General features: G+C 37.5%; 2 protein-coding genes across 5 annotated transcripts in view; one reads left to right on the top strand and one right to left on the bottom strand.

Moving 5' to 3' along the window:
* Nucleotides 1-25157, bottom strand: part of cep89 (centrosomal protein 89) — a 52561-nt gene that overhangs the window by 11762 nt on the left and 15642 nt on the right. For 3 of the 4 annotated variants that reach the window (XM_082526159.1, XM_082526158.1, XM_082526161.1), the window contains 2 exons: nucleotides 24081-24170; nucleotides 428-576 (listed from right to left, as the gene is read on the bottom strand). In XM_082526159.1, coding sequence (XP_082382285.1) covers nucleotides 428-576; nucleotides 24081-24170 — 239 coding nt within the window. Of the gene's footprint in view, nucleotides 1-427; nucleotides 577-24080; nucleotides 24208-25157 lie in introns of all 4 variants that reach the window. The other variant, XM_082526160.1, reaches the window with a different exon arrangement.
* LOC309703566 (E3 ubiquitin-protein ligase RNF182) lies at nucleotides 570-18301 on the top strand. The gene is given in 3 exon segments (XM_082528479.1): nucleotides 570-716; nucleotides 15563-16263; nucleotides 16265-18301. Coding segments are annotated over 3 exon segments (879 nt in total). The 5' UTR covers nucleotides 570-652; the 3' UTR covers nucleotides 16379-18301.

Raw genomic sequence — 25157 nt, 5'->3', positions numbered from 1 at the left:
AATTTAGGACTGAGTTAGGAGGAATATGTATTGGACAAAGAATTTCACAGTTGAGGAATAAACCTGTTGATGTAACTGCTAAATAAACTCAAAGAAAACCTTTCACATTTCTGTATGGCAATTCCTTCTTTTTTATAGCCTAGGCTACGTGAATACTTGAAAAACTTAAAAGTGATCTGTTTGCCTACACACGTCTTCTCCTTCTGCCTCTACGAGCACCTGCACACACACTTATGCCTCTCCCTGTCTTCACTCTTTTTTCCAAACCACGGATACACACAAATCATCTTTTCCTCCTCCTCGTCCTCCTCCTTCTCCTCCCATTCATGCCTTCTCTCCCTTTCCTCCTCCCTTTTCCTGCCCTTTTGCCTTCTAACATTTCTCCTCCTCCTCCCCCCCCTCTCCCTTCTCCTCACACCCCTCCTACCGTTTGGACTGCAGCAGTTTCTCCTCTGCCTCCTGTCTTTCTCTCAGCAGCGTCTGCAGGTGAAGGATCTCCGTCTGGTAAGACACTGTCCTCCCCTCCACCGCCTCCTCCAACGCTGCCAGTCTGGTTGACGCCTGGCTCCGGTACACCTGCACATACACATTAGCAGCACACAGACACGGAGGAATGAGATGTGGAGTGTTGCTATGAGAGGGGTGGATTTACATGAAGGACAGCGCAGCAGAAACAAGTGGAGTGGAGGAGGGGGAGTCTCACACACTGGGACAAGGTGAGAAACAACAACAACAGCACACAAACACAAACATGCACACACACAGATCAGTAGATTTTGTGGAAAGGATGGTGTGAATCCCTCTGTATTTCTTCTGCATGTGGTGTTTATTTGTCTGGTGGGCGTGTACTTGTCTTTGTGTCTGTGTATGTCTGTGTCCAGGAAATAGCAGTTTGTTATAAAGTTATACTTCAGTCATTGTGTCTACAGATGAGCAGCTGTTAGGCTGCTGACAGTTCATAACAACTGCTCGTAGTGCAGCACACACACTTCTACAAGTGGAAACAGGTGAGGGTTTTTTTTTTGTTTTTTTTACTGTGCCCTGCTTTACTTCTGATAAAGTCAAGTAACAATCTACAAAAACTAGACTATAAGAAAAACTGTGTGGCAGAGAAAAATACAGATGCACAAAAAGACACAATGACAGTAGCTATAACACATGCTGCTGTTCTGGGCACTGCAGTCAGAGACAACTTAGAACTGAGGAAAACAAGGTCTGAATAAGGACAGATAGTGTGTGTGTGGGGGTAGTAGCCATCTCTCAGCCTGTGTATTTGTGTGCGTGTGCAGTGGGAAAATTACAATGTCTGCCTCGGAAAGAGTAAAACGAACATGCTTTTTTTTACTCTTTTACTTTACGGATTAATTGCTTACTAAATAACTGGCTTCCCTGTATTTTATTATACGACATTCTTCACAGAGGCAGCTAGGCAAACTGCTTAATGTTTGAATACTGACGATGAATTTGATGCTCGTTTTTCTATCCACAAGGCTATGTCCCACCGTTTCCTTTCAAATCTAGCAATTACGATACCCGATTAGAAGACTGTTGGGTTATAATTATCCAAACATGAGGCATTCACCCAAATTATGTTTTGACCCTAACTGCTCCTGGTTATTGTAGACTGAGGCAGAAGTGAAAACTCCTTCAAATAAAGCCTCTCTTCAAATATTTTCAGAGAAGCAACACCAGATGTTAAATGCTTTTTCCTTAGGCTAACTGTGGTCTTGTCACAGCAAAAGTATGAATGAACCACCTGTTAAATAAGTGTTGGAATTACATGGACAGCTTTGCTTCCTCTGTGACCTCAAAGCAATAATTTCTATAATTTTATATGCATGTGGCATACAGTTTTATCATTTCCAAGAAATTTAAATTGAGAAACGATTTTTTGCTCCAGCTAAAAAATGTCCTGACAGATAAATAGGTGAAGCAATGTGATTCTTTTTTATTAAATGTGACTAATAATCCCACTATTTATTTTAACCAATTATGAGTTCATACTACATTATGACCAGAGCTTAAATCTGTGACAAAACAAACAAGAAATTAAAATAAAATTAACAGAAATCAACAGCTTGCTGTGACATGATTATTGGCCGTGTTAATTATGTACCTATAACACATATGTGAACTAGTACTATACCTTATCATACTGCCTGTGATAATTCCAATATTGATTTTTATTTGGCATATAGCGTCATATCACAACATCAGTGATAAAGTGATGCTATGCATTTCCATTTGCTAGCATATACAACAACGATTCAAGCCCAGACATGTCTGAGAACGAGGGCAGCGTGTCAGCCTCCAGTTACCACCAACAAAGCACAGTACTTTGCAAAATATGCAAGAAAACTATTTTCTCTAAAAGTGGAAATAAAAAACATGTTTCACTGTTTATTGATGTGGTTACACGGTGTGAAAGTAGAGCTTTAAGCAGCTGGTTAAATGCTTGAACCAACAAGATACAGCATTGTGAGCACAAGATAGGATTCAATTTCAAGATTCAATTTCATTTTTTTTTTATATGACACAGTGGTGCAGGCTCTTTCAAAGCAAATCACTACCTAGGCTACCTTGTGCTTACATTTGACTTGCACTCTGTTAGATGTCAAATGTGTAATATTATGCCGCCACTATTTCACTATAATTCCGGGTGGAAATAAATTCAGACTTTGAATTAAGTAGTCTGCCATTAGTGACAGACTACTACTACGGAAAACGAAGCCCTTTGTTTTGTTTGCACTAAGAAACGCTGCTGCCTGTGAGCTGCACATATTGTTCAGTATTTATTTTTTCATTTATTTATGATATTATCATCGATAATATTGGGACATAATTTCAAGGCTATATTGTCTACTCCTAAAGTGCCCATTATAGCAGTTGCATGCCAACAGTAACATCACCATAGCTCTGTACCATTTGTACCAGCAACATACAAGAAAATGAAAACCTTCAATAGCATATTATATGTATAGAAAAATGTATACATATATAACATTATCTTGAACATGAACTGAAATAATTCCCTGCATCAGAGTTAACATGACATATACATATATTTTTCATGTTTACAAAAAAGATTATCCAGCATTCTACACTGAAATGTGTCCATTTCTACACATTTCTACACATTTCTAGAAATGGACATTCTATTTAGTTTTATGGATGTACACTGGCAACATTAAACCAAATATAAGCTTTTATATTTTCTCTGATCATACAGTTGACACAATTCTCATCAGAAGTCTGTCATACTATACTGCTAGTAGAACCAAAATATATATCTTTTGATTTACAACTTGAATCTTAGGACAAATCATGACTTATTGAATTGAAGACATTTTTGCCTTACCAAGATAAACATGTTATAATCCATCCATCCAGCCAGCCGTTTTCTTCAGCGATTCCAATTCAGGGTTGTTATAAAACCAAATCTAAATCATTTTGGTTTTCTTATTAAGATTGGTTCACTATGATAAGTCAGCCATAATTACACTGTGACAACAATAATCATTTATTGTGGGATACCAGCCTTGGTGTTTCAATGCGAGACAGTTATGTTCAGATGACAGCAACTCTTGCACATTAAATATTTGCACTTTTGGGTTCATTTTTCTCTTTGGCATGCACACAATGGTAGTTTTAAGGAATACATATATTTAGTGCATTATCTGCAGAGCAACTCTAAAGATTCACAGGTGTTTTTCACTCAAACAGCTTCAATGTATCTGTTAGCCTTGCTATCTGCAAGATGCACTGAAAAGGCTGCTCTGATTCTATAAAGGTGTGTATACAAGAGGCCACAGATTGCAAATAGCGTGATAGCAAGACAGAGAACATGCTGCAAGAAATGTATCTGACTGATTAAACGTAGGACCAGTTTTATTTACTAACACCTTATAAGCAAAGAGAGTGAGTTTTAAGTGCAGTCTATGTGTGTGGCTGTGATTGTGTTTTTTGTAATAGCAAGAGAAAGAAAAAGAACAATGTAAGAATGACTAACAGTGCTATGGAATATACAACCACAGAGATGAAGCATAATTAATAATAACAATCTAAATGTAGCTAAAACAAAATAAATGAAGATTATTACATATGTGTAGCCTGTCTGTTCAATTTTACACAGGCTTCATCTGTAATATAACCATAGGCCACATCTCCCACTTAATCCAACAAAGGTGACTGCTCTCTGGAGGAGAGCATCTATGTGGTTATTAGGGGGTAGCATATGTCACCATCCGCCACCCTGTAGTTGTGTGATGTATTTAATGCTCTGACAAAGGGACAGCCTGTTTTGCTTTACTTCTCATGGACCAGGAATGACAAATTCTAAAAATAAAATAAAAAAATAGGATTCTCCTTACAAAAATACTCATAAAAAACAATTCTTCTCTTAATGTCTTGAAAACCACACAGAACCTAATTAAACCCCAATGAAAAACAACCAATAAACGAGCTGACTTAAGATGCATTGACTAAAACTGTCATTATGTCCTAAGACAACCAAAATAAATAACATAACACCATTTTTAATGCATTCTTGTATTGGTCTTAGTTTATAAAAGAAAATAGAAAAACAAAGGAGTGGAGTCCATGGGGTATAATAGTGCACACTCAGAGAGAAGTCAAACACATGCAAACATGTTTGATAAAAAGCAGAACATGCCAGAAATATTCAAGATGTATTTAACAAATGTTGAAAGCACAAAAGCAGCAGGGCACCGACCTTCACTCAGCAGGGTGGCTCCAAAGCCCCACCTGACAAGCAGAATCTAAATATTAATCTGAAACTTATCTGACGCCTGTCTTGCCTCCTCACATGCTGGCCGCTTAACCATTTAGGAGTCTCAACCTTGAATATGGCCTCTGTCTCTGCCCAGCTGGCATGCTAATTCCCAGCTGAGCTCAGTGATGAATGGAATCGGTATTATATGTTGTCAAATCAAAATGTCTCCAACTCTCCAGGGAGTCAGCCATCAGCCCAGCTGAACTGGTGACATTTAGCCCTCACAACAAGCTGAGCTGAGCAACACAAAGCCAATATAGCCCCCATTCTAGCTGCATCCCAGGGGCTGCTGACCTTCTCCACACAGTAACAACAAAAATACAAAATAAATCCAGTATATTTTCTTCGCATAAGTATAATTTAAGACAGATTAGAGTTGGAGTAAGGGTGGTTTGGGCTAGCAAATGATTTATTTTATTACCATTCTGACATTGAGAAAGAAATGGATTAACTCCTGAAAATCTCAAAAGAATGTATTAATTGAAGGTATGGTATAAAGAGCTCTACTCTGCAGAAGGACTTTTGCATAACAATACTTTAACCCCACATTAAATTACAACAAACAGCCCCAACATGAATATGAATTACATCAACTGTTATTGTAACTTGGTGTGTAAGATCAGATCACTGAGTGTCCACTTTAATCAGTCTAATAACATGTTGTCGGGTCAATGTGGTCAGGTGTTCTTCCATTTTGAAATAACCTATTTTGCTGCTGAGTCAGGAGCGCATCCCATATAGCTGGATACTGCTGATCAGCATGACCAATGGACAGTCAGACATTTCCCGCAGGAGATGGTCACAGAGGGGTTGAAGGAATAGCACAATGATCATGGAGCACATTGTGCAGAATGCAGAGAACGAGATTCGATTTGCTATCACTCTGAGCCTTGTTTGCAAGCTAGACTACTTTGTTTCTGTAAGAAGAGGACAGAAGCTGCTGTTAAATGGTGTGCTTAGCGATCATGCTTGAAATTACTAAATATACTTTTCAGCTCAGGTTAAACAACTTTTCATGTGAGTTTGAAAACATTAACTTCCAGCTTGAGCAGCCAAGGCTATGTACAGATTCTCTAGAATGCCCATCACTAGTTGTTTTGTTTGTACCCATTAAAAACTAGCTAAAGTTCATCCTTTTAGTCTTACCACCTGCTCAAAGCCAACCATGTATCTGCGCTGCCATATTTCCATGTGTGCACAGGGAAATGTGGGAAGGTCTCAGGAAAGAACCATACTGCCAAATATATTTTAATATACATAAATGTTGATGGAAATAGTTTTCCTTTGACTATAGTGGTCTTGACTGAACTATATTGACAGTACAGGCCTCATTGTATGAACTTTTTTCAGTCGCTCTTTGCTGGAGGGATGGTGCTGCTCTATGTAATGCAAGAAAACCTTCTCTTTAAAATACCCCAAAGGATTTTTGCACTGGATTAGTAGGGAAACATCTAGACTATATTTGTCTTTAGACATTCTTGTGCAATAGTGCTTTGGATTGTTATCCCTCTTCAGTCAGATTTCTGTAGACTGGTAGCATTTAATTATATTTACAGGCCTCCATGGTGTGAAAAGCCCCAACACCTTTGGTATTGCAGCTCTAAATCATCGCACTATGCTGCCTTGGTACATAACATTCACCATCACAACAAACATGCTGGACCCCATCTGAGCCAAGCAAATTTATGCTGGTCTCATCTGACCATAGAATCATTTTGCAATGTTCATCAGATTCAGAGCAAGGTTTATTCCTGGGATGCCAGCCATAAAGGGTGACCTTACACAATGTCCTTGCACTGCTTTAACCTCCACAGAAACTCAGATTACCATTGATAACCACTTTGTGAAGTAGTTCCAGTGAACCACAGAGCACTGGATAAATAACTATATAAACATAAATATATAAAAATACAAATATACAAACATATATTTGTTAGGAGCTTTATAGTTTTTAAAATTTCTTTACAACTACACTGATTGTTTTTCATTTGTGGATTTAAAATTCTGATGGTAAATACCAATTGCCACATCAAACCTACATGAAAACAGGATGAATACGCAAACACCACATGTAAACGTAAACTTGCCCAGGTAAAACCTAGGCCATCACCTTAAAATGAATATTATTGAATAGTTTCTACTTTTTGGCAACTATGGCTGACTCGGAAACTGGACTACAGGACAGAATGACAAACCCTAGGAGTCAAAATGTTGTCATGTGCAGCAGATTACAACCCAAATACAAGGCATACCGAGACAAAGTTCAAAAACAAAAACAGAGTGAGAAGTTTATTTGGTTTAGGGTTAAATGCAAAAAAAAGAGGGGGGGGGGAGGAAATCTAAAAAAATTCAAGAAGCCCAGAAAGAACACACAACAACACTGACTACAGATGTGAAACGTGACTGACTACACACAGACATAAGACCCTAACATCCGTAAACTCTATGAAGAAAGACACAGGTGTAAAGCCTAGGAAAAGGAACACATTGAGTTATACTGACCAGGATACTAAAGCAAAAAAACAACAACAAAAAAAAGATATAAAGGAAGATGAAACTCAAATATGAACACTAAACAAACTAAGAACCAAATGGAACATCAAACAATAAACGGGAATTAAAAGTAGGTCAAGGACCGAGGACCAGACACTGTGCTGACTTCTTCCAGTGAAATGTATTTGTTGTCACAAAGGTTGTGTCCAAATGCTGCGCTATGATAAAATGCTATTGGGGCTAAACTTCCCTGGACGGCTAAATTATTTTTACTTTCCCTTTTAAAAATCGTATAATAGCATGAACCAGAGGCCAGAGGCCAGAATCAGTTGCTTGACTTCATTCTGAAGCATAAATCCCGTTTTTCTCTCTTCAGTAACTGTGAGAGATGCCACATGTGTGATATGTTTAAATGTGCCACCATGCAGTTTCCTGTAGTTTCATACATACAGCATACAACTTGTTTAGTAACTTCAGTTTTTTGAAAACTTTGTAACCAGCTTCCCTGTGTTTTGTTAAATCCCTGTTTACTCATTTTTGTTAGTACTATCTGAGGTACAGATTATAGCATAAGTGGGTGTTCTTCTCTACAGTTACACTCTCCTGTGTAACTGCACAAGATGGCAGTGAGCTTGGAGACTTAAGCCACATTCCCATCCATACATAATTGCTGCTTATGATGAAATACACTTTGACAACTGTTCCTAACAGAATACTGTTTGTGCCAGATGTCTTATTTAAAAGACACAATTTTGTCATTGCCTCAGCTGCATATAAAAGAAAATGCCTGAATGCCAGTTTAAATAACTTTAAATAACTTTAAATAAATAGCTGTAAAACGTTATGTAAAATGGTTTGTAGTAGTGCTACTATGTTTGTCTGGTTGCATAATTGTTTCTGTATTCATTAGACTCAATCAGGTATTTATATGGTGGTTGCTGATTTAATGGTTGAACAAATGCCTAAATATTGTGCATTTTCAAATGTGTCATATAGGAGTACAACATATGTGACTAAATGAACATGCAGTTAAATATGTGCCCAATATTGACACCAAGCACACAAGCAGTAATGATAATTTATCAGTATTTAAGAACTCCCAAGAAGAGAAAATCTTCAAAAGTACCTTATTAGAATTGACTAGAATCACTAGACTATATTGTATGTATAAAGCTGTGGTACAATTTATTACCACAGGCACACATAGAACTGTTAATGCTTTTAATGTTTTTTAAACAATCTAGTTTTTAAAAAAATCAAAGAAAGTTTGCCTTTCTTTGTTTTTCACACCTAATTGTTATAAACAAGCATGAAAGCTCTGGCAGCAGCATGGCCATAATCCTTTGGATCAATGGCATAATTCAGACAAGCATCACCAAGCGGATATTCTGACAACAAAGGTCAAAGCTATCATCAACAATCCACAGTGAAATGAAGAAGGTAGGGGACAGGAGAATAATGACACAGGAAGGTGAGGGCAAATGGTCCACTTGCTGTAAACTAAGGGAGTATCAGAAGCCACTGGACAAAATTTCTGTGTCCAGCAGCAGACTTTAGGAAAGCAACATACATTAAGGTCTTTTTCGCACGATATCTTACACATCCTGCAAGTCTGTCTATGAAAAACTTGCTAAGTCTTTTACAGAATGTTTGGAATATGGCAAGAAACCTAAGGTAAAATCTGATGTCTTCAATGACATTGGACAAAGTCAGACTGTACATTAATTAAAACCCGAACTGGTAACCAAGAAGTACCTGCCAGTGAAAAACAAATGCAAATGGTGTTCTTAGTACAATTACATTTTTAATATGGTTGTCATATTCAAAATTTTTATATGCTTTTTATTTTCTATTTTAAATATAACATGGCTTTTCAAGATTTACAAAACAATTGCAGTATGTTTAATATACAATTACAACTTTTTTTTTTTTGGAACACTAGTGCTATAAATGCAGGTAAACCGCGTTTGATCTGGTTTTGTCAGGATCTATACAAAGTATTGACCTGCATAACTCTGGGTGTGAAGGCGCAGGTCAAAGCGTCTGGAGCTCAGTATTTCAAAGATGTCTGTAGCTGTGATAACACAGCTTAGACTTTGCTTTTATCTTGCTGATTAAAGTCTTTTCCATTATGTCATGAAACGTGTTCCTCAAAGCATTTTTTTTGCTATTAAAAAGATGGACTTGTTACTGGCTTGAAATCCCAGGATGAGCCACTAAACACCATGAATGCAGGATACAAAGGCAGGCGTGTTTATCAAGGTTATAAGAACACTTTGTTCGGCAAATGGGAGACAGAAAGTGGTCCAGTGTTTTAAAACCCAGTGTAATACTGAAAAAAACCATCTCTTCTCTGCACAAACAAAAAGACAAAAGAGGCTATAGTGTGCGTGTTGTTATGGGTCTCATGCTGAAATGACTGATTCTAGCATTTTTCTTGGTAAACCAAAATGGCTGTAATTTCTAGTGTGAAATTACCATCTGACTCAATAAGGGCCTAATTATTCAGTAAAAATGCGCCAGAACGGTAGACTGGCTCACACACAGTAACTAGTCCAACAGATGCTTAAATGTGAAGTCGACTTCAGTGTTAAGAAACCCAGTGCCTGCTGCTGTACATGTGAAGGCTAAAGACTTTTTGCTAGTAGCATAAAAGTCTGTCATTTTCATTTCTACTATTAACTAATAGTTCCCTTAACTTGAATAATGCTTTTGTTGCTCATTCACTATCCTTTTGTTTCTATTATCAATTGCATCTTTTAACCAGTGTGTATTAAAGGCTTTCTCTTTAGTTAAATGAATTCTAAGGGTTATAGGGCAGGCATACCCATTCAACAGTCTATAACAGTAAAAGGAACCCCATCAATGCTTGAAACCTGTATGAGTACATTTGTTTACTTTGGGCAACATATAAGGTTTTCAATGACAGTCATAATGTGCAAAAACATATCAAAAGTACCTGGGATTATATTCAATGTGTATCTTAGAATTTAATGTTTCCACTTTCTCTCACATGTTACGCTACCTCTTGAACTACACATTAAATAACATATGTTTATGAAGTGGTTAGTAACCTGGTCTACAACAACCTTTCTCAGGGACATATCAAAGCATGTTTCTGGGTAAACAGTAGCCTCCCTAATTATTACAAGACTATTTACAGTATCTCAAAATTCAGATATAAAGAGAGTGACTCTCCACAGTAAAGTGCAATTAGATCCCAGTGAATTAACTACTCAGTCACAATGACTAAGGTGTGATTTTTCTATATTTAGTCATGAAATTTAACTACTACAGTAGGCAAGAGTGGTTGATTTATTTTAGAGTGACACTATGGCTAAAAAGAAACTCTTTCTTTATTTTTGGAATCTCTTCAATATGGGCACTAATTTGTCCTGCTATCTAACCTCAAGTAACTAATCTTATCCAAAGGGTACCTTTTATTATTATTTTTTTTTTTACCATCACTCTGTTCACAGTGACTATTAACAACTAATAACGTCACCTGCTTGATAATTTTGCAACAGCATCCACATTATGAAGCAGTTTCTCATTAGGAGAGAGATCACAGTAGCATTTTCAACACGTGAAGCTGACTTTAGCCGGCAGTGTTTCTGTATTTGCAGCATGTATCAGAAGACATGCTTTCTGCATGGACTACAAAAAAATCTATGTCCTGTTTCTGTAAAAACTGAGACAAGTCTAATATCACCAGCTAAGCTCATAATTTATCTTTAATTGAATGCAATAACACATGCATACCCTGTCTTCTATTAGTTGAAAACAATACACTTGAAAAAAAGAGAATCTGACAGCACGTACAGAAAGAAAAAAAACCTGGCAGGTCTTGGACCAGAATAGATCAATGCAAATGTGTGTTGCTCCAGATGACAGCACCGCTGGATGGCTCTGGACAATTCATCTGGTTGGACTGCAAAGTGATGAGATACGCAATATTGCAAAGTGCAAGATGGTGATGAAGGCTGTGGTGATTAATAGCTTAGCACGTAAAGTAGGGATATTCTCCTTACAGACCAGGAACCTGACAACAACACACTCAGCAAATTCTTTCAATTAAACCACAGCTCAACCAACAAAAGCAATTTTTCCCCCCAGAAATGTTTAATATACATATTATGGTGGCTGTAAGTTCATATGGTAGATTTGAAAGTGTGGCATAAAGTATATCTCCAAAGTGGATACAAATTTCTGGCAGTAAACGGCCAGTTAATGCATAATGACAGGGAGTAGTGATAAAAAAGTACTAAGGTAGTACAATGATTGCAAAAGAAGAAAACACTGATGTGAATAATATCATTAATGTTTCAAGCATTGCAAAAGGTTAATGACTGTTAATGGTCTGTTAGGTCTTAGTAATACAGGCTTTGTGGGGAAAACAAATGAAAGTTTGTTTACAATGTAAGCTCTCTGGGATACTTAAAAAAATTATAACCCCAACTCTCAAATTCCTTTTGCAAACTGGGCTCTTTCATGAGTTATGAGCATCGATCCCCCTCTTTACAACCTTTTATTTTTTTTTTTTTGGGGGGGGGGGGGGGGGGGGGGGACTTTTGTGGAAAATCAGGCAGTTCTGCTTACATGATTGAGCTAGCAAGAACATCTCCGTCTTTCTGACATCTTTCAGAAGGCTTTTTAACTCAACAGACAGGCTTAAATATTTAACAGTCAGTAAGTCACAGAGAGTACTATTGGGCAATTGCCAGTGCAAAATCCACCTATTCAATCTATATTTCATGGTCATGAATGAGTGAAAGACTGGCCATTCTTTATATAACACTTTCATGATGGGAGGGGGACTTGCTAATGTCCATATACAGAAGTAAAGTAAGCCGTATCAAGAGGAATGAACTGTGCCATGGCTCTCAAAAGCAATTTCTGAGGTTTTACTAAACCTTTCGTAACCTTTCTAAACCTCACTGATTTAATTTGAATTGAACTAAATAAACTTAGAGCTGAACAAAGACTGGACTACCATCTCCAGACACTGCTGTTTCCTATGCTAACTGCCACATTTAGAGAGAGCTACACATCTTTCATTCTGAATGATGGTGAAACAGTACTGATTAAACTGATTATATCCCATTGACTAGTTGGTATCTAATCAATTTTCACACACGCACTTTTGCAGGATATTGAGGTTAGAGTATTTTCCACAGTTATTCTTACAGTACATGTAAGAGGCAGCATGTTAAGTAACCAGCTTTACCTTGTCTTTCAGTTTACACATGTCACTACACAGAAAAAGTGTATTAAAATTCATCATATGAACCAACTATCTTTAGGGAAATGTAGCCATAATATAGGCTCCAAGAAGATGCTGCGCAAAAAATACAATACGCAGGAAGTACAGCGTGATCTGTGGTATTTTCAGGTGAGGGCACTACCTGTAATGGAGGGGCCCTCAAGGACAAATACCTATCAGAAGTAATGTCCCAGAGGACAATCTCAAGCACTTTTCTAAAAAGGACGAAAAATGTCAATGTGTTACTACACCTTATACAGCAACTGTGTCTGGCCTCAACATGCCACTTAAGTTGCGTGGCCGTAGCGCAAATCCTAGTGCCAAGAATTCAAGACTAAAAAACGTTGATTTTGTAAGAGAATGGATGTGTTTTCCACACAAGTAGCCTCATCGGAACCACTTTACTTTTGTATGCTAGAGGCAAGAGAAATATTCCCAAAACGTTAAATCTACTAGCTGAGCACTATGTGTCATAGCCTATAGCTAACTAAGAACAACATCTTTACATATTATTTGACATAACACAATGGGTGCATGAGTTTATGCACAGTATTAAGTATTAGGTCTGTTGATTTGGCTGCAGAGACAGTAGCTGCTCATTTGCTCCTTTGCTGTCAGTTGCTCTTGGCACAACTGACAGCAAAACAAACCTAAACTGTGGACTTCTGTGCACACACGCACACACACACAAGCAGTGCCATGCAGGCATATCCAAATACGACAGGAAAATTGAAAAAATTGAAAATTAGACGGTTAAAAGAGCTACTGATTATTTCTTCACCTGAAGAAAACTGAGTTTCATATTTCATTTTTTTCTCAAGGCTAAATTTCAAGAGAACAGAGCATAAAAGAATAATGCTGTTCTAAATCTGCAGAAGCAAGGGAAACCTATAAAAAAATCCCATGTCTGATATTGAGAATTTTCTACCTTATCCAGTTTTAATAAACAGAACATATACACAGTATGGATAAAATGATTTTGATATTTATTTGCTTCAGAAATGACAGACCTCCTGCTAAGTATTTAGTCTCTTTTGTATGATCGCACATATTTCTCAGCCCTCAGGTACATTCAAAGAAATCCACAGTGTGGTAGTTTTGCTAAAAAGAAGAAGTGTTTCAGGCTGTAGACGAGTTACCAGAAACCTCATCACGACTCGAATGTGTTTTGTAATATGCAAAAACAAATGTGACAGTAACAACTGGAGCTGATGTTCAGTAGTTTTTGTATCACAGCTCAATGTCTGTGGAATTAGATTACAACAGTCCTTCGGTATCATTTCCAGTTGCATCAGTATATGCTGAATTAACAACCAGAGCAATTGTCAGTAAGTTCCTTATCATGTCATGTTTGCATTGTTTTCAGGGCTTACAACCCATTTCCAAAAAAGGTTTGAATGGTGTGTATAATGTAAACAAGAGCAAAAGTCTCTGTTCTGGAAATCATTAAAGGCTCCCCAAATTATGAGTATATATATATATATATATATATATTTTTTTAAATCTAAGCTTCAGTATTGGTCATCTTAATATTATAAAGAATTAAATACAGGGTCTGACTGATTTGCAAATCAGGGCATTATTTTTTTACCTACATTTTACACAATGTTACAACCCTTTTTTTCTTCGGAAAGGAGGGCCGTATGGCTTGATGGATGGTTAAAAACAAGCTATCAATTTTGTTGGACACACACAGATTTAAATTTAAAATTAAAATTGTTTACAAATATGAACCATGAATCAGGAATATCTTGAAACATGATCAGGAACAGCAACAATGGAGTATGCAGCTACAAAGAGGGGTCCTCCTAAATGAAGGTCTGGAGCAAAGTCCATGTAGTGTGGGGTCTGAAGCCTTCCTCATATGTCTTCAGAGGGAATTTTTGTAGGTACATGACAATTATGACTAATATAGCTAGGTGTTGCTGTTAAATTTTTGTGGGGATGGAAATTGTAAGACTGTAAAACTTCTGTCTAGTATGACAGTAATGAAGCACCTTTAGGTAACTGCAAACATCCTGACATATAGGTAGACTGGTCAAAAATTTCAGCATATCCTAGCCAATAATGGCCATCATGTTCAGTAAACTAATAAATTCAAGTAATGATTAACTTGCTGGTTTTTGAATGTTCATGGTTGGCTGGGCCTTTCTGCCTGTTTTCCATGTGCCTTTGTGGGTTTCCTCTGCGTGATCTAGTTTTCTCCCACAGTCTAAAGACATGTATGTTAGGTGTCTTTGGTGATTCTAAACTGGATGTGAGGGTGATTGTGTGATTGTCTGTCTCTCTCTGGAAGCACTGTGATGAACTGATGACCTGGGTGTACCCTATACCCCTCCCTATGACAGCTGTGATAGGCATTATCCCCACCATGACCCTGCGCTCAATAAACGGTTACGAAAACGAATGCCCTGATGACTAACTCAGCAAACACATTTAATGCCCAATAAAAGAAATCAGTTTGTTCAGGGAGAACAATGAGAGTCTTTCAATGAATGACAATGCTCTACTATCCAATGCCCTAACTGAATAAATTAAATGCCAAGAAGGACTTTATATAATCCAATGGATAATGAATAAATACATTAAAAAATAATTTAAGTAACAATCAAACCTTTGGTTCAAGGGCTGGTCATTTATTTTAAGAACTGCATCAACACTAATGAATCAATGAAAAATGTTCAGGGAGCAGCTCCCTGTACCATCTCTCCCTGATTATCAATAGCACTATTGGCTCTTACTTTGCCACAAAAGGGCACTAGTATAATACCCTGATTCAACTCCCAAATCATAAATCTTTCATCACCAGAAGGTACACAAAGTCAAAGCAGTCAGAGAGGAGCTTTGACCTTTTCCTGCTGGGCAGAGAGATGCAAGACACTGTAGTGACAAACATGCTCTGGTTTTTTGTTCCTTCCTTCTTCCTTCTTCTTTTATTACTTCCTTTGCATACTAGTTAAAGTCACATGTGATGTTCTGTTTTTATTTCACCCTGTCTCTATATGTTTCCCTAGAACATGACTTGAAGATGAGCTGTCCTCAGACTGAGTTTGAGGAGAAGGAAAGTCCTCCTCCGGAGGAGTTAGAGTGTAAAATCTGTTATCAGCGTTACAATGTCCACCACCGGAAGCCTAAAATCCTGGACTGCCTTCACCGGGTCTGTGCCCGTTGTCTCGTTAAAATCCTGGATATTGCTGACAGTGCAGGCTGCATCTCCTGCCCCTTTTGCCGACACCAAACTGAGATCACTGAGCAGGAGATTTCAGCCCTGCCTGATGATGTTAACATCATGTCCCACTTGGTGATGCGAGACAAATCCTGGAATTCCGACCAAAACAGGGAGGTGGTCTTGACTCCAAAGAGTTTCTCCTCCTCCAGTCCATCTCGTGACTCATCCAACTGCCTGGTAATCACTATAATGGAGGTGCAGAGGGACTCACAACACTCTCCAAGCCAAAATGGCAGCTCAGATGTTTATGCTGAGCAAAGCCTGGACTCAGTATCTATAGGCTCTAATGGGCCAGCAGATCAGGATGCCTTGTCCAAGTTCTGTAATCATGTCCCACGCATCCTGGTCTGGCTTCTGGGTTTCTTATACTTTGGCTCACTTCCTCTTGGAATCTACTTGCTGGTGATTCAGAGAGTGACTCTGGGTATTGTATGCGTTAGCTTAGTACCATCAAGCCTGACAGTTTGCCTGGTCTATGGATTCTGCCAGTGCCTTTGTCAAGGCATGTGTGACTGCTCTTCCAGAGGATGATGGGATCCTGAAAACTGGTTGTCCTAGGATAGGAAAGAGTCAGCCTGTGGGAGTACAGGCCTCCAGGTAAAGATGATATCCTCTCCTGCACAGGCATAACAAGCTGAGCAGTCAGTCACCTTCATGCAAATAAAAGGCCAGTGAGACAAAATAAGTCAGTTTTCAGTGATGTGCTGTGCTTTTGTTAGACGTACTGCTTCAACGGAGATACCAGCTTGGTCAAGAGAAACAGAGCCAATGGCATGGTCTGTCAGCAGCCTATACCGACTTTTCTGTGATGCATTTTTGTGACCTTTATTTGTTATGTGTTGTGTGTTGACCTAGTCTAACATAGCATTTGACAACAAACCTTTAATCCTCGACTTGCATAAAAACAACACTGACAGGAGTCCTGTGCCCTCAATTATCAACATTGTTTATGTACAAAAATCCGGGATGCAAACCTTTTTAAATTAAATTTGGGATTGTGTGAACTGACATGAATGTGAATACAGTTTTCAAAGCATTATAATGGTTTACAAGAAAGGTCTGTTTACTTACTCGTTTTTCAAACTCGTTTTAATTACTGCAATTGACAGCTGCCAACAACAAAAAGAAAAATAATTGGGTGTGATTTAGGTCGGTGGTTATCTATGGTTTATTATGAACTAGGCTGCTGATGAGCCTGCTGATCGTGCATTTTTGTTACAACAGTTTAATATCCTACTTGAAACACCGTTCCTCAAAGTGAGTGTGAAGGACAGGTCATAATGTGAGAACTGCAAACACAGTGACTTGACATTTTGTATGTTATCCATCTGGCTCGATTTTTCAGCCTTCCTCACTTTCGAAAAAAACTGTCTGCATGCAAAGCATGTTTTTTTGCCATGACAAAATACAAAACACCAATAAAAACCTGTGACATGGCCATAATTTAATTGTTACACAAGTAGCACACAGGCAGAGGTGTGACGAGGTTCTTGCTGTTAGTGAATATGCATTTCTGCACCTCTAGCTCTCACGTCATTCGGGCTACTGTGCAAGGAAACAGTGCATGTGAGGCATAAACTAGGCTCATACCTCAGGGTTTTTGATACTTCCTGTCAAACAACACATCCTCCATTCAGTTTGTCCTTTGGCTTTAGCAACTCTGCTATTCTTGATTTTTTGGTACAGGTAACGTGCTTGTTTTGCTCAAAGATACTAATGAGTGTCGTGGTAGAAGCCAAATTTGCACATGTGTTGCAACAGCTGTCTTAATTGTCTGCTGCATGTTTAAAAAAAGGCTCTTCTTACATGTACCACCAGGAAATACTGACTCAACAAATTGTGTTTTAATTCGGTTTTATAAAAATGAAAGAAAGAAAGAAAGAAAGTCCAGAATTTTAAATGCTATTTTTGATCAAGTCTTTTCCTTTGTGTTGCAGAAAGAAATTGCCCTTAAAGCTTTGTTTTGTTGTAGCAGAAATTTCTCTTCTGCGACACGTTTAATTGTATCCAGCAGTGCCTGACATTTCCAGAACCAGTTAAAATAGTTTTACCATTTAACTGCTTTATAGGGGCATTTCATTCTGTAAATCAAACTAAATCAAACAAAGTTCATGAGCAGGAGAGTATAGTATGACCTTTGTTGAATTTAAAAGTAGGCTTTATTTTAGTCTTCGGAGAACATTTAGAGTCTTTTCTGTTAAAATGTTGATAACTGAGGGGCCTAGAACTACTATTTTTCATATATCCAGTGACTGAAGTCGGGTAATGGTACATTTCATCAAATGCAGATGTAGCATTTACAATTCATTTGAGTGATAAACTTTTTCTCTGTTCTGTATGTCCTGATGATTTTCTGTCATTTGTGCTCTATATTTTTATTTCTTGGATTTCCTTTGTCAACTGCTCTATCTGTTGCTGTACATTTTATCTTTTATGATTTCCTGTATTTCTGCTTATGATACAGTGACTGCAGCTTAGCACTATGCTACCGAGTACAGACGCTACTAGGCAATTAAATAAATTGAACTATTTTCTTCTATAGGTTGCTCGTGTGCATACTTTCCCTCCTGCTACCTCCTGTCTGATTTTTGTGAAATTTTTCATAGGTAGTGTTTTTAAGCTTAGAGATACAAGATGCCGTCAAACCAATAAAATCATAAAGGCAAGAGATTATATGTGATTTCACAAAACACCGCTGTGTTCGTAGAAGTGGGATTTTTAATCTTTAGAAGATTTCTAGAGACTCTAAACTCAATTTTTGACATGATTATCTCCAAACCTTCCAAAGCTTGATGAGACTCAATATTACTGCCAGGTGTGAGGATAAGAAAAAAGGATAACAATTTAATTCTCTTTTGAATAATGGCAACTGAGAATTACTACTTTGACAAAGATCTTTCATTTTTTAGTGGCATACTATTGTGCAATATTATTTTCACCAAAGATACACAGTAAATATGCCACAATGAGCTTAGACTTGATGAGGAAAAATGATCTGAACAGACATAAGAAGAAGAAGCGATTCTTAGAAGAGATATTAGTTATGACAGATATCAGCAGCAGGTCAGAAAAGAGGAACAGAGTTATTATTTTTGCTCTATTTGGTAAGATCTGTTACAAAGACTTCGTGTCAGTCAAGTGTTTGTCCTGCTTGTTGTACAATACAACATCTAAAGGACCCTGCCTTTCATCTTCCTGAGTTGAGTGACAGCTTCCATTAAAAAAAAACCCCAGTCTCCCTCCTTACATCTGAAAAGACAAATATGAAATTGGTCCACATATAGGACAGCCTTGAGTATGACAAACCTCTGTGTGGGTAATTCAATGAGCTCACTGTCATTATTTTCCTTAGCAACCGTTTCTCTTGCTTTGAAAATGGTACTAATTAGCATAGTCTGTGGTTTATGGTTTTCAGCTGTCAAACACAATTAGCCAAATTGACTCACTCAGGCCATTCTTGAACAGTAGGCACAAAGAAGGAGGGTCAAAGGTCAGCACACCAGGAGGGTAGAACAAATAAATATCCTATGTGATCCTATTATTTAGAGTAATAACTTCTGTAAATGTTCATATAAATGCGATGATGGGGGGGAAAGTGGAGGAGAATATTATAGAGTGGAGGAGAATATTAAAGCGGAAAAAAGTCATCCCACACTGACGTCAAGCAGCAGAATGGGTCAAACCTGTGACCTGGCTATATTTATACATGCACTCACTAAAATATTTAACATTTTCAGGTGTATCCAGGAGATGGAGGAGCATGAATTTTAATTACATATGAATAATGTAGTCACAATCTGTTTCTCTTTATAGCACACACTTAATGCACAATCCCTATTTTTTCAACTCATTAGGTGGCAACACATATTACAATCACCGCAGGCTGACAGTAATCACCAAGAGCAAGAGCTGTTCATTAAAAAGAAAGCAACTGTTAGTACCTGCTAGTATTTCACGTTTGTATTAAAACGGAACCTGTGATAGAAAACCTCTGATCTCAATCAGTTATCATCTATTTAAGTAACTGAGCTTTTAGAGCAAGTCCACATAAGCTGCAATGAGAGAAAGAACAAAAAGGACTTTAGCAGGTGTGAAGATAAGGGGACAAGAATAACCTTCACAATTCCATTTTGATGCTTTTCATTGAGTTGCCTGGGTTGAGGTCGGGTACTAAAGGTTCCTGCCTGGTAATTCAACACTCAAGTCTAATCTTTCCTGAGGATAAAATTCATTCATTCATTCATTCTCACAAAGAGTGAAAAAGCTTACTTCCCTATTGCTGTTATTGTATACTTTTCTGCTGTTACAAATGTTTGCCTTGATTTGCCCTCGATGTTTTCCAATTCTAAAAACTTGTGACTTGTTTATGTTTATGTGCACCAAATCCTGTTATCATGTGGCCTAGACAACTTCAAAGATTGGTTTATCTGGTCATTTTAACATTAGTGGGTTTTTACCCCTTTGATGGCTTTGAAATTTCTTCATCACAACTATCAGGAATTTATCAGACTATCATTTACTATTCCATTTACTCATTTTTGTTTTTTAATTAACAAAAATAAAAACATTTTGCTATTTAAATTGAAATTGAAGCCGAAATATGAGTGGGGTATAAACTAGCATTTAAGTCTTTTTTCATGCTTTTCATATGTGGATGCTTTTTTTCTTTCAGAAATAACAGTCATAAATGTTCATAGCTCTTTGAAGAATACGAAGTCTGCAGACCACTGACATGACAAAAGCTTTACTATCATCTTTGGGCTTCAAATCAGCAGGTTTCCGCTGATCTTTGTTACTGGGGATTTCTTCCTTCAATCTTCTTTTCATCTAGAAAAAAAAAGGCTCAACAGGCTTTAAATCTGGTGACTGGCTTGGCTGTCACTGATAAAGCGTTGGCTGCACAGGCAATGTGCTTAATGCCACTGTATTTTTGGAAGGCCTGTTAAATGAGACAGGGGAATTGCTTCATGCATAGACAAACTAAATGTTTGTGTATACTTTTGAAATGATTCTATTATAGCAGGGATGGACAATTAATTTTCCCAAGGGTCCACAGGAGAAACTGGGACTGTCGTGGAGGACTTCACCAACAAGCTTATAAAGAGATCAAATTAATACTAAGCAGAACTGAGTTCAGCTTGTTAAAATCAATTGCCCATCCCTGTTTTACTGCCACACAGAACATGCCCATAACATTTTATTAGCTCCTTCATATTTGATGAGGTTTGAATCACATGTATTCTTCAGTCTTTCTTTCACTTTCACTTTGAGAAATTTTGGTTTCATTAGTTCATTAAACATTTGCTCCAAACATGCATAATTCCAATCTAGTGGTATGCCATAAGAGGTATGAATCTCTGTTATTCCCTACAGTAAGTTTTCTTTGAACTGCAGATTGTGATGCTATCCACTCTCAAACTGTTGGTGATATCAGTGATGGTTAAGGGTTGTTGTTTGTTTTTTTTACAGCTCTCCAGATTTTTCTGTTATCAGCTGCAGTTTTTCTCCGTAGAGGGACCTGCCCTGTGTTCACTTGTTTTGTTTTGTTTTCTATAAAATTGTCCACAATGCTGTGCTAAATAGATCAATTTCCTCTGCTATCATTCCCAGTGACTGTTATTCCTCCTTATCAAAGAGGTGTCTTTTTTTGTCCTAGTCAGTTTTCCAGGTCTTTATGTCTAAGCCCTATAGAGCCACTAAATCCATTTTCAACTGAAGAAAAGCCTGAGAAAAAAAGACTGGATAGCCACTACACTTCTGTGCACTACAAACAAAGAAAATGCAAAAAATGAAACATCTCACAATCATTACTGGCATAACTTAACTAACTTAACTAACTAATAACTAACTGCTGTACAACTGAAAGTGGAGCAATGAATGCACTTTTTTCTGTGAAACAGTAAAGTACACAAACGAATTATCATAGTTGCTGTTTTTATCCAAATATTTCAGTTAAAATATAACAGAAGCATAATATTTTTCTTAACATACTTTTAGAGTATGTATTTCCCTTCCACCCTCCTTTCGTGGTATTTTATATTGTGAAACTGGGTTACTGGCTATTTGTGATAATGCATTATTTACTGTAACAGGCTAAGCCACACTAATTATTTCCATTATTTAATTTCTCCACAATTGAGGCTTTTGAAAAAGAATGATGTAAGTAGTGCAGTACAGACAAGAACAATAACATGTATGCAGTCCTGTTATAAATAGAAATGAGTAAAAACAGCAACCACTGATATTAACCTACCATTGCATCATATTTGCTTAAGTAAACTCTAAATACTTTAAACACTGATTAGGTGAGAAATAAAAAAGACAACACAGGGATATTTATCTGCTCTAGCTGGTGTGAATGTCCTCAAAAATGTGAACTGGGATACACCAGTCTGAAATGGGTTTGTATATTTTTTCCTGTACAATCCAGGTGTTTGGTACAGAAGGGAGCAGGTTACAGAAAGGCAACATAGCTGTGACTCACAGAGCAAATAAGAGAATGTAAACACTCAGTGACTCGTTTAATTAATCTATGAACTCATCTTAATTAAATTATGTGTATGGTTTCTTTATATAATACAATGTGATGACGCAAATGCCGACCATATTACGTTATGGTTGGCTTACAACAACGTGATGTGTGACAAATACAAGGTAAAAACCAAGACTCTTTAACCCTACACTAAAAGGGATCAAAACATTTTGGAGGAATAATGTTCCATCCATCCAGCAGAGTTTCAGAGACTTTCAGAATCAGTGCCAATGTGTGTTCGGGCTATTCTTGCAGCAGGCAGTGGTCAAACAATAAGTGCTGATACTCTATCAGGACTTCAATTTGGTTCTTGTTTCATTTTAAAATTGTGTTGAAGACAATTCCTAAGCCATAATGCTTTTGTGAAACCACTACAAACCTTAAAGTCCACCTTTATGTCAGATTTTTTTTTGTGTTACTATTAGGAAAAGAGGGGAAAATGTTTTTTACCACAACATTTACAGCTCTCCTTTTTTCATGGTCTGATCACCAACTATGAGATTTGCATTCACACACGTACACACACATACACTTCTCTCTCTCTCTCTCTCTCTCTCTCTCCCTATGAGCTGTTGCTATAGAGACCCTAATAAAATTGTTAAACCCACTGAGATGTTTTTCCTTGCTCTGGTTTGAGTGACAAGAGCTACTGACAGAACACACATACCACTGGCCGCTGAGCAAGGCACTATAGCTAGTGTCATGTTTTTTTCATCATAATAAACAATTACAAAAGAAGAATGCACAACTGTACAGTAGCTGATGGTGTACAACAACTGTCAACCACAGTGGAAAGATTCATATCAGCAGAAAAGGCTACCATGGTGATTTACTATAATAGGCTTCATTTTATTTCTGTGGGAATGGTGGGATCAATGTGGTCTTGCCAAAGAATGAACAAGGAAGAAAGAGGCTCTGTGTTCTAATCTACAATTACCTATGCTCATGCATGTGTCTGGTACTGACAACTACATGCAAGTGCAATACTGTACACGAGGGATGAGATTTCATGGCATAATAGTTTAATTTAAACTCTAATTAATTTGAATTCATGTATAATTATAAGTCAACTGAAAACAAAATTAAATGAAAGTAATCTAAAACTGAACTAAAGAACCCATGGCCTGGTGGGGATTGAATCAGCATTTTTAGAAAGGGACAAACATAAAGGAAAAGTGCTGACAGGCAAAGTGAGAAAATGCATGTAAAATAGCACATAACAGCAGTATGTTCTCTATGACCACAGTCATAGAGCACAAACGGCACCCCTTTATAACCTCTGATCATTATCATTATACTGGTGCTTTCTTTACATGAAACATGCTTACAATGTATGGTCCTAATTGCATGAGCTCTTAAAAATGAGAAGATTATCTAAGATACTTGACTTGACCCACTCAAGTCAGCATAAGAGAAAGCAATCTGCAAGACACAAGTGTGAGGACTGAAACTGGCACGTTATGCTTCAGCCTGATCAGTTGAGGCACCAGATGAACCAAATGTGTTGTTCAAAAGCTTGCCAAGCATCAGAGGTTAAGATCAAATTAACCTGCCTGCCACGTAGCAGTGCAGCTTCTGGGAATACATTAAGAGAGTTCTGGCTCCTTAATCATATGTGCAGACATTATTAAGACAAACCAAACCCACTGTAGCCAGTGAGCCAGATTTGACTTTTTAAAACCACTGATGTATGATTCTTGTGTGAAAAAAAAAGGTGTTTACAGGGGACGTGACTGTATTCTGAAAGTGATGTTTTAATAAACAAACTTACTTTGACTTCTTCTTGTAGTTTTCCAAATCGAACTGTGCCACTGAGAATCCTGCTGATGAATCTCTGCTTTTCCTGCTGAAGAGATGATGCCTAGGGAGGCAGACAGGGAAGATGGCGGGTTACTGAGCTAAAAAAGGAACACAGAGGGAGGGTTAAACACACAATTGGATAAAGGAAGTGAGGGATTATGGGAGAATTGGATAAAGGAAATGAATGAAAGACGTCAAACTGTTGCCAATTTACAGAAATCCTGTGCAGCCAAATGGGTGAGGCACAAAAGCTGTCTAACTTCAGGACAGTATAACCAATCTGCAGACTTGTACTAGGTTGGATAAGGATGGATAAGAAAATACTCACTCATTATTACCTACTAAGTAACTGTGTGAATCAAGATTTCATAAAAAGTCAAAGTCAGCTAAGGCTCCCCCATGCCAGTCATTCTCAGATTACTGGTCATGACTCTTTAGAACTCCAAAAACACAAAAAGTAACCGTGAGTCTTCTTTAACTCTGCAATAATCATAGTGCTTTATAGGCAACTATGTATAAATTTAAAAAAAAATAAAATGTTTTCAGCATTTAAAACATTTCTACTGCTTACATAACATACATAATCACAATGCTTAAAAAAACCCAGATAATATATACCCAGTTATATAATGCCAGAGGTGGAAAATCAGACAGTTCGGTTCCTGTACGCCTTACACACTTTTTGGTCTGATTTATACAATTGCTTTGACTGAAAAAACCTTTACGTTATCTTCTCTGTGCGTGTACCTTGTCTGAATAATGAAAGTATACAACAGAGATATACACAGAGATATGCATACATGTGAGGATCATTTGTGAGGATCATTTTAACAATAGAAGACTGGAAAACTGCTGCCTGTCTGTGGGGTCACAATTTTGGGTAAAAAATATGGAAACATGGATCCATCCTGTCTTGTATCAAAAACAAGGTGCCAGTGGTGGAGGTGCTATAATGGTATGGGGGATATTTTCTTGACACACTTTGGGTTCCTCAGTACATCACTGGGCATAATTTAAATTCCGCACCCTGCACAAGTATTGTCGCTGA

The sequence above is a fragment of the Aulonocara stuartgranti genome (genome assembly GCF_965226115.1).
Source record: "Aulonocara stuartgranti genome assembly, chromosome: 1".
NCBI lineage: Eukaryota > Metazoa > Chordata > Actinopteri > Cichliformes > Cichlidae > Aulonocara > Aulonocara stuartgranti.
The sequence above is the reverse complement of the archived record's forward strand: the minus strand, read 5'-3'. Positions and strand labels throughout refer to the sequence as shown.